Below are 9,883 nucleotides of genomic sequence, written 5' to 3'. Positions count from 1 at the left end.
ATGAATGGCTAACGTTAGCTTTCGCTGTGAAACTGCCAAGTCATACCCAAACAAGGTTCAATCATAAAACAGTGTCAGCAGACAGGATGGCATAGACTTTTAATATGAGGATGTGTACTCAGATCGAAAACAGTGAACTTGCCACATTCGAGTATGTTTCCCACCACACTAAATACGTTATACTAGTGAAAGCATTTAAATACTTCCCCAGGTATAAACTGCTGATCTCATCACTTAGCCCCTGCAGAAAGGGGTACTTGAACCGACCGTTGAAGACTCATCCTGTTTGTTGTTGTGCGGTGAAGTATTGAACATAAGCAGCATAAACTGGAGTATGAATCGTTTTTTTAATGTTTCGTAGTCATTTAAAGCAGCACACAGCAAATACATGATGGAACAAATGTTTAAAAAAAATACAAACAGTATTTACAGTAATGTACAGTTTTTACAGTAATTTCAGATAAAAATGTGCCTGTTACTGTCAGTATGTGGTTGAAATTAATGTAAAGGCTTTTTTTTTTTTTAATTGTTGTTACTTTTGAAGTTGCAAATGCCATTGTTGCTCCTCTAATGTGGAGTAATGCATGAAGAACATAGGGGAAAACATGAATTGGGCTCAGATCTCAGGTACGGTTAGGGAAAATGGGCAGTTATATGGAAAGGGCAGGAGTAGTATCAGTGTCTGACATGAGAGAGGGGCGTTTGGGAACTGCCTGCGTTTTACTGAGCCCTCCTTTGCTCATACCTCCAATGCAAGTCCTCACCATCCTTTGCAGGTCTTGTCTGAACCGAACTCCAATGAAGACGTAGAGGAAGGGGTTGAGGCAAGCGTGTGTATATGCCAAACTTTTGGCAACCTGTCCAGCTATATCAAAATTAATTACAGTGTCACAATCTGTGTAAGTCATATTAGTTGCCTGTCTGGCTTCCACAATCAGCAGGCTATTGTAAGGCAGTTGAGAGAGGACAAAAACAAACACCACAGCAAGGATGACACGGAGGGCCTTGTGCTTTTCAAAGCTCTTGGCCTGCATAAGTGTGCGAATGATGACAGAATAACAAAAGAACATGACTAGTAGAGGAATGCAGAAGCCCATGCAAATCTGCAGGGACAGCACGAGGATCTTTGTATGATTGTTTACATTGTTCCAGTAGACCATAGTACAAAATTGCATTTCTTGAGATATCTTCACCTCGGCGAAGATAAACTCAGGGAGTGTGAGGAGAGCAGAGACAAACCAGACACCAAGGCAAGCAAGTTTGCTGTAGAACAGCCTCTTTTTCTTTAGGTTTTGGGCCTTAATAACTTGAACAATAGCAATGTATCGGTCCACACTAATGCAGGTGAGAAGAAACATGCTGCTGAAGAAGTTGATCTTATAGACAGCGGACACTATTTTGCAGAGAGTGATGCCAAAATCCCAGCCTTTAATGGCATCGACTGCCCAGAATGGAAGCATGCACAGGAAAAGGAGATCAGCCACTGCCAGATTTAGCAGATACACATCGGTCATTGTTTTCAGGCGGTTGCGCACAGTGGTGTAGATCCAAACCACCAGCAGGTTACCCACAGCACCCAGGATGAAGATGATCCAGAAGAGCGGCGGCTCGTACTGCCCACGAAACTCTCTGACCCAGGTTCTGTCACACATGCCTGATTCGTCAGTTGGCAGAGAATAGTCCTCGGTCTGAAATCAGAAAGCAGGTTTTCTCGTGAGGTATTAAAGACAACTGTTTGCAACAGATGCACTGTCTTTTTGTCTTGCTTTGAGTTTCCTGTCATGCATTTTTTTTTTTATCTCTCTCTCTCTCTCGTTGAAACCCAACTCACTCTCTCTTGGTTACTCGTTGGTGGTTACATAAGATAACATGTTTACAATGGGAATACAGTGAAATTACATCAAACACTGTCTGTGACGTGCAAGCTAACCAGAGTATGCAAAAAAAACTGCCGTCAGGTGCAGGTGCCGTGTCTGTACTGGAGAAACCACACTACTGCACAGTTTCCTGCTGCTATCCAACCCTGAGGCGAAGGGGGGGGAGTGCGAACGATCCCGAGGGGCTCCAGAAAGGGGCCCCCTGCAGAACTCAGGACCCCCAGAAGCATGGCATTTAGATATAGGGCAAAGATAAAAAGCGGCGTCTTGATGTTGAGATACAATGGAAAATTTGATGCGAACTACAGCCGTGGCTCTCTGTGGTAATTTAGTATTCTAGAGATGTCTGCTTTAGATAAATCGACTACACTTGGGTCACTAAATGGATTCTTTTACACTTTCAATAAAGATATATAATGGCAAATAAACAAACTCAGGTTTTGTGTACATACAGATTTTTAAACAGCATCTTAAATTAAGTTTTACGGTATTTTTGAATACTTTAAATACAGCAAAACAATACAAAATGTCACTTAAGCACTCCATGTGTAAGCAGGCAATACTAAGAATGGCAAGTCTACTATATATAGAATACAGACATTAGTGTTTATGAGTTTTTTCAAAGTAATACTCACTGGAGAATATGTTGTTTCATTGAAATCACTGAAATCCTCCATGATTGCTACAAAGGAACCAGAAAATGTTCAAATTAAAAACAAGATTAAAAACAAGATTAAAAAAATAGATTGCAAAAATAAAATAAAAAGTAAAAAATAAATAAATAAAATAAACATTAAATAGAACAAACTAAATATAACCTGGAGCTGAACTAAATGTTAAATGGAAACATCTTTTCAGCAGACCAACAAATTACTTACCCGCTCAGTAAGGCCGTAGTAAGCAACTTCACAGTCACAGGGTTGTCACTTTTACCAAGCACGACTCATCTTCACTAACTTATATGGTTTCTCTGCAACCACAGAATCACGTGACGATATCAGTTCATTTCCCCTCTAGGCCTTTGTTGATGCACGCGCATGTCTTTATTACAGCTAGCAGTACTTCAAAAACTAGCATCAGACATGCATGGTTTCAAACACTGACAACGTTGCACCAGTTTAAAGGAGAAGTTGTGATTTTTAGGCTGCACCATCTGAACCCTGACCATCAGGCTGGAACCAAAGCACATTCTCTCCACAGCTGATTGGGTTTGATCGAGTCGTGGCCCATTTTGTACACACAGGTGTGGAGCACTTAGAGCAGGAGATGAGTGATGCGTGAAACTGAAAACCAAAGTGCGATTAAAGCCTAAAGCTAAAAGATCGTGGGCGCTGCTGTTTCTTTGCAGTTTCAGTGGTCTGAAATTCAGACGATGTGGGCTTGTGTCAAAATAACAGTATGTGTAAGCCTTCTTGTTTCTTATTAGCATGTGCTCTTACTTAGTAAACAACTCATTGTCTGCATGAGAGAAACCGTGATTTCCCTTTGAAGTATGAGGAAATCAAATCTGGGAAGTAAAAAGTTCGTTTGGTAATGCCTAGACTAGGCTAAAGGGAGTTTAATAAAAAACATGATCATGCTGGATGCTGACCACAGTGGTGCAAAACAAATGAAGAAGAAAGTCCCTGACATACCACCTGACATCCAAACAAAACTGAAAACATAAAGTCATCTCGTGACCCGGGATGGAAGATGATGATCACACTGTGACACACTCATCAACAAGAGCCTGACACACTTTGAAAATGATTATAGATCAAATTATTGAAATAGTTCATCTGTTTTTGCTTCCTTATAGGGTTCTCTTGGGGGACTATTTTGACCTCTCAGAAGGCCCTCCGTATGACTGAGTGTGTTGTATTCTCAAAGTTTCACTTCCTGGCCTGGATTCCTTAGCACTTGAATCAAGAGGATGAGCGTGCGAGCCATTACCTCTTCAAATTTCTACCAATTGCTCACTGGTTGCGTTTCTCGGTTTTGATCGGCGTGAGGCACGAGGAAATGAATATGTCATGATCAGTATTTACCTTCTGGGAACAGACTGTTGAAAGTGTAGCAGCCTGAGAGGTTTCACTCACTACTTGCCATCTACCAACTGCCAAAGTGCGGCTAATTGCATGGCTTTGATCTGTGGGAATGAAAAGCACCATAGCAGAGAGACCATTACATACCGTCAAACGGAAAGTTTCGTTGGCATCGGTTGATGACGGCGCCACATCAGGCTCCAAATTGAAGATGAGATCACCTTTCGAATCTTTGATGCAGTGGCTTTATTGGGAACTTTCTATGAAAAACAAACCAGTGGACATAATAAGTGCGTAATCAAAGTTTAGTGCCCTTTCAGTATCAGTATCAGGGTCAAAATGGCGAAGTCATACATCGCAATCCATCAATCTCCAATAGCTGTCATAGAGTGAGAGACAGGGTACAGGTAAGGTCAACACAAAGACGCAGACAACCATTTAACAAGTGCAGTCAACTTAGCTTTGCTAGTTAACCTACTCGTGTTTTTGGACTGCGGGAGGAAGTGGGAGTAAACAGAGAGAACCTATGTAGATGCATGAAGAACACGTAAAGTCTGTGTCATAAATGTTGTTTGATTCAAACTTGGGACCTTTCTGCCTTGATGCAAAACTGCTAACCACTGCACCACTATATGAACCACAAATCACATACATGGATAATAAAAACAAAAAACTTGCTTTGAGAGTCTTTTCACTCCCCCCGAAAAATGCTGCATAGAATGACAACGCAATCATGCAGTGTTTCAGTGTTCCATGTAGCTGTTGTAGATTGTAACCACGGTTATGCATATTTAAAGGTGACTAAACGAGGTAGTTTACCCAACACGACTGCAGACTGCCGCCTGAATGACACACTTTAAGGCTTCATGCATCTCATGACATCTTATGACATAGCTCTCACTGCTGCTGTAGCCATGGGCGTGCTTTGTGTTTTCGTTGTTGTGTAACACGTGTGTGTGTGTGTGTGTGTGTGTGTGTGTGTGTGTGTGTGTGTGTGTGTGTGTGTGTGTGTGTGTGTGTGTGTGTGGTGAAGGTTTTGTTCACTGAGGCCCATGCTCTTCAACCTGTGTGGTGTGTTGATAGTAATGTCTGTCATAAAGGAACCGTTGCGCTGAGCCGTTAGCTGTGGATTACAAGAGTCTTTTAAAACAATAAATAAAATAATAAATTAATAAAAAGCAAGTTTCCTGATTAATTAAACTGTATTTGTATTTTTTGTGCTTGGACTGAACCAATAAATCAAACTATTTAATGCACATGAAATGCAAAGGAGATTTTGTTTTTAAAAGTCCAGGAAAAACCAATAAAACTAACAGATCTGTTTCTGAACATTAAGGATGAATTTCGATGGCACAAAATAAGAATTATGAACCTTCTCCATGCTCTGTTTTCAGGCTTTAGAAAATCTAACCTGTGACGGCACACTTCGCCCAATCACACATCTTTTCAGCCGTATCAGGTGTGATGTGGTGGCACTGCGGTTCAGGCAGAGGTCTTCCAGCTGTGTGTGTGTGGTGGCGTTTGTTCAGGCCAACCGTCAGTACTGACCTGCTTTTGAAACACACACAAATGGAAAGGAGAGACCTCCAAGGCTGACTTTCAGTGGTGTGCTGAATATAGGAGCAACCAGCAGCTGCCAGCTCAGCCTTACCTGTGCCAATCTGAGCCACTGAGCTGGATTTCTCATCCATGTTTTCACTTGCGGAGTATTTTATCCAAAATGATCAGAGAAACATTTGTGTTTTAGTTTTAGTGATTGATAAAACTGAAGTTATTGTACTGGGCCCTAAAAAATCAGCTTCCAGGCCGCTCTCTTTGGAACCAGCTCCCAGACTGGATTTCAGAGACAGACACTTCTCGACTTTTAAGGCCCAGTCTGCTGGGGGGTTCCCATGAGGCACTGAGTGTTTCTTCTTCACTTACCTTTTTCACTTTCTATTCGTTTACACATTACTCTGCATTTCCTTATTAGTTATTATCCATCTCTGGCTCTCTTCCACAGTGTGCCTTCTTTTCTGTCTTCCTTCCATCACCCAACTGCTCATGGCTGCCCCTCCTTGGGTCTAGTTCTGCTGGAGGAGCTTTTACTTCTCACTGTCACCAAGCGTTTGCTCATGTGTCTGCATATTGCACCAACACAGCGCATCACTTCCTCATTCATATGTGGTCACTTGCAATTCCAAACAACAAAAAACCCACATGCCAAAACGCTGAGGCTCTGAGATGTGCCTAGAAGTCAACTGCTGATGTCATGCTGCAGTCTGTGGGATATTCCCATCATCATCTGGTGGGAGAGGCGTAGAACAGGAAACCAGACGTGGCATATTCTGCTACCTTTTCTAAATCTCCAACTCTGAAGAATATAAAGCAGGGAAAACACCCTGGAATGACCATGTATACAACCTGAAACAAAAAAATACTAGATCTCTCAACCCAATCATCCCTTGTGGGAATAAAAGACTTTGAACATGTTGTTTTGATACCTATTCATGTCAACATAACAAAAAGGCATGAAAAATCACAGAAAGTCCAGAAACAAAGGATTGTCCCATTTGTAAAAGCAAAGTAAACAGTGTAGTTTCTGTGTTAAGTTTTGTAGCGTGAAATGAATTTCCACTGTGATAGACAAAGTCACAAAACATAAGCAACAGATTCATATGACAACCTGACTTCTCTCTGATTGATGGGGGAGATTAGTCAACAGAATGAACAAGAGGGGGAAAAACCTCCCAATCACTTCAGCTAAACCCGGATTATGTGTGTTACACTTACAACTGGAGATCCTCGTAGCACAGAGAGGCAAACTTTGAGTTGTTTTGTGAACTCAGCATGTATGTGCCATTTTATTTCACAGAAAAAGCAAGATAAAAAACAACTGCGTTAAGCAGTTATTCTCAGAAGTGACTAAAAGCTGCTTCCAGTATCTCTTTGTCGTCATCTGTCTCATCTCTTAGCAACTGCCAGTTACTGAGTGACATCGAGCGGGCCCGGGAAGCTGAGATATGCAGGCCTGACCTTTTTACAACAATGTTCCCACAGTGATAGTGAGGTAGCCGGCGTCACAGAGATAAAGGCAGAGACAAAGGATATGAGAGAAGGGAACCAACCTGGAAGCAGCAGTTGATGTAACAATGTCAAATAAAACATACCTACTGGTTCCACGGTGTTATGATTCTGCCACATTATGGTTACTGGGGCGATTCAGAAATCTTGAGAGACGGCAGCGTTGTTGAGTTTGTCTTTTGTTTAACGAATCCAAGCAACATGGATGGATTAACAGACAAATGTAATATCTCAGCTATCAATACACTGCCATACACCTTTACACTTACATTAACATCACCTGCAGGACAAATAGTGATCAAATATGGCTTGTGATACGTGACTGCTAAATCACCCTAGTACAAGTTCAGGGCAAGATTGAACAGGAATGTTACACTGCTCTGTAGTTACTGAATGCCATGTGGGTGTAAATATGCCAGCGCTAACATCGAAACCTGAGATTAGCGTAGATTGCCGCAGTCTTTTCTTCCACTAAAAGTCCAACCATCTTTGTTTTAGGACATTTACAGTCTGAAACTCTCCCCACCAGCACCAGCAAATGTCTGCTTCATGATTCTGTAGAAAACCAGAAGCTTCTGCGTTGCTAGTGAAACTGAGAGAACCCCTTTGATGCCTTGTCAGTGAGCAGGAAGCTGTTCTTCACCAGCTTCACTACTCTGAATTAACTATTGCCCCATACTGTGGGAAAGTGCTGTGACTTCTCTCAGCAGTGCAAGAGACTCTGCTTGGTACATACAAGTCACCACTTCCTGTGCCTGCTGCTGTGATTTATTGTCAGTCTGTTGTACAGCAGCTTAGCTTGTGCATCCTATCCGAACCAACCAGCGGTTCTCAATCCCCGTCTTGTTTACTCTTTAGCTGCACCACAAGCACGCGACTACATGCAAATATAGGGCAAGGATTTATTTATTTTTTTGCTAAACACAACTTTCATTAGGTGGTGGAGAAGAAATAATGTAGATGGCATCTTTCTGAATCAGAGCAGCGCTAATGGGTTTTAAAGCATCATCATTGTTATGAGTTTACAGCTCGTATAAGCACGTAGTGTGTTTCTCACCTACTCCCTCCTTCAACACGTATGAAAGGAGGACCACCTCATGTGCATAAGTTCTGTGCAAGATGCATAACTCACATGAGTTTAATTCAGGACGCTGTGGCTTTTAAGGGTTTCAGTGAAAACAAAAAGGGTTTGACGGTTGACTTGCTGGTGACCACTGTTTCTTATTTTGGTGCTATCTTGGTCTACTTTGGTTAGGAGAAACAGGGAAACAAAACACATGTTTCTCAAGATAAGCAAAGCAGATTAGATATGGTAAACTCTACAACAACAGCAATTCTTTTGTGCAAATAATATCAGTCAGCACTATTATTACGACTATCATCAGAGAGATTTACCTCATGGTCATTTTACCCCCCGGAATCTTCTTAACAGGTAATTTTTTTTTTTTTTTTTTTTTGGTGGTACTTTACTAAAACCCCTTGCTGATTTAGCATGAAATAATACAGAATCCATAAACATAATAATACTCCTGCCCACAGATTTGTAGTTAAAAACATGTAGTTTTGTGCTTTGTTGTTCCTGGGTGTCTTAGTGTGGCAGCATTAGCATCTAGTCTTACTTACTGGCCTGAAAAAAACATACATGGGTCAACATACAAAACACAATTGCATCTGTAACTTGAAAAAAGGGAAAAGAAAAAATATTTTAAGTACTTGTGAGTAACCAGTGCAGTGACAACAGGCTGCAAAGTCACTGACATCAAGCACCTGTTGCCCAAACGGAGTTTTTTCAAGGTTATAATGAGATACATTTATTTGTGCATGTGTATTTTTGTATTACTGCATTGTGGCGCCCCCTGGTACAGATTACACAAACGTGCCGTGTGTGTGGCATGGCATTCACTACATCGACTTTTTTTTTGTTTTAAATGAATAGGGTGAGTATTTTTAATCAAACACACTCAACTCCCACGTTGTTAGGTGGACCTATTCAACAGTTTGTTAAGGGGAATCTCTAATCATCAAATCTGATTTTCAGAAACTGCTGATTTACTGGGATTTTTCCACTCCCGTTTACAAAGGAAAAAAAATAAAAAGAGAAAATATACAGTGAGTCCCAGTCAGACAAAAATTCCCAGATGCTTTGAGCTGAAAGGAAGGTAAGTTACTCAAATAACAAAATATGTAGAAGAGCATTTCTGAATGCAGCACACATCAAACGTCGAAGCAAATGGGCTAAAGTTGGCATTCCTGTTAGTTAAATGACAGAACACCAAGGCTGTAATTGACATAGCACGACCAAGATTGGACAGCAGAAAAACAGAAAAATGTTGCCGGGTCGGATGATCCTCTACAATATTCGGATGGTGGGGTCATAATTTAGTATAAACAACATGAAAGCATGGATCCGACCTACTTGTATCAGTGGTTCAGGCTTCTGGTGGTGGTGTAATGGTGTGGGGGATATTGAATTGGCACACTTTGGGCTCCCTAATATTAACTGAGCATCATTTAGATGCCACAGCCTACCTGAGTATTGTTGCTGACCATGTCAATCCTTTTACGACCACAGACATCAGTGTACCACAAAGCTCCAGTGATCTTAAACTGGTTTATTGAGCGTGACACTGAGTTCACTGTGCTCAAATGGTTTCCAGTCACCAGACCTCAATCCAGTAGAGCATCTTTGGGATGTGGTGGAACCAGATAGTCACATCATGTATATGAACCAAAATCTCTGAGGAATGTTTCCAGTATCGTGCTGAATCTGTGCCATGAAGAATTATGCAGTTCTGAAGGCAAAACGAGGGTCAGGTTACTAGTGCACTAGAAACATGTTCATGCAGTAAAGTGTCTGTTTAGTGTATGATATCAGCTGAAGTTAAATGTGAAGAAGAAACTTTCATAAAACCGACGACA

At 41.3% G+C, this 9,883-nt stretch overlaps 1 protein-coding gene across 1 annotated transcript; it reads right to left on the bottom strand.

Moving 5' to 3' along the window:
• Positions 1-333: 333 nt before the first annotated feature.
• On the bottom strand, positions 334-2,819 carry ccr9b (chemokine (C-C motif) receptor 9b). Its single transcript, XM_004551936.6, has 3 exons — positions 2,756-2,819; positions 2,513-2,559; positions 334-1,688 (listed from the first exon to the last, which is right to left on the bottom strand). The coding sequence occupies exons 2-3, from the start codon at positions 2,552-2,554 to the stop codon at positions 651-653; spliced, it is 1,080 nt and encodes a 359-aa protein (XP_004551993.1). The 5' UTR covers positions 2,555-2,559; positions 2,756-2,819; the 3' UTR covers positions 334-650.
• Between the last annotated feature and the right edge of the window lie 7,064 nt (positions 2,820-9,883).

The sequence above is a fragment of the Maylandia zebra genome, linkage group LG9 (genome assembly GCF_041146795.1).
Source record: "Maylandia zebra isolate NMK-2024a linkage group LG9, Mzebra_GT3a, whole genome shotgun sequence".
Lineage (NCBI taxonomy): Eukaryota > Metazoa > Chordata > Actinopteri > Cichliformes > Cichlidae > Maylandia > Maylandia zebra.
Note: the sequence above shows the minus strand (reverse complement) of the source record. Positions and strands in the feature narration are given on the sequence as shown.

What these genes read in the sequence shown, in the direction of transcription:
- ccr9b (XM_004551936.6), bottom strand. Translation starts at nt 2,554, where the DNA reads ATGGAGGATTTCAGTGATTTCAATGAAACAACATATTCTCCA. An exon ending in ATGAAACAACATATTCTCCA is followed by an intron (nt 1,689 to 2,512) that starts GTGAGTATTACT and finishes TTCTGATTTCAG; the next exon opens with ACCGAGGACTATTCTCTGCC.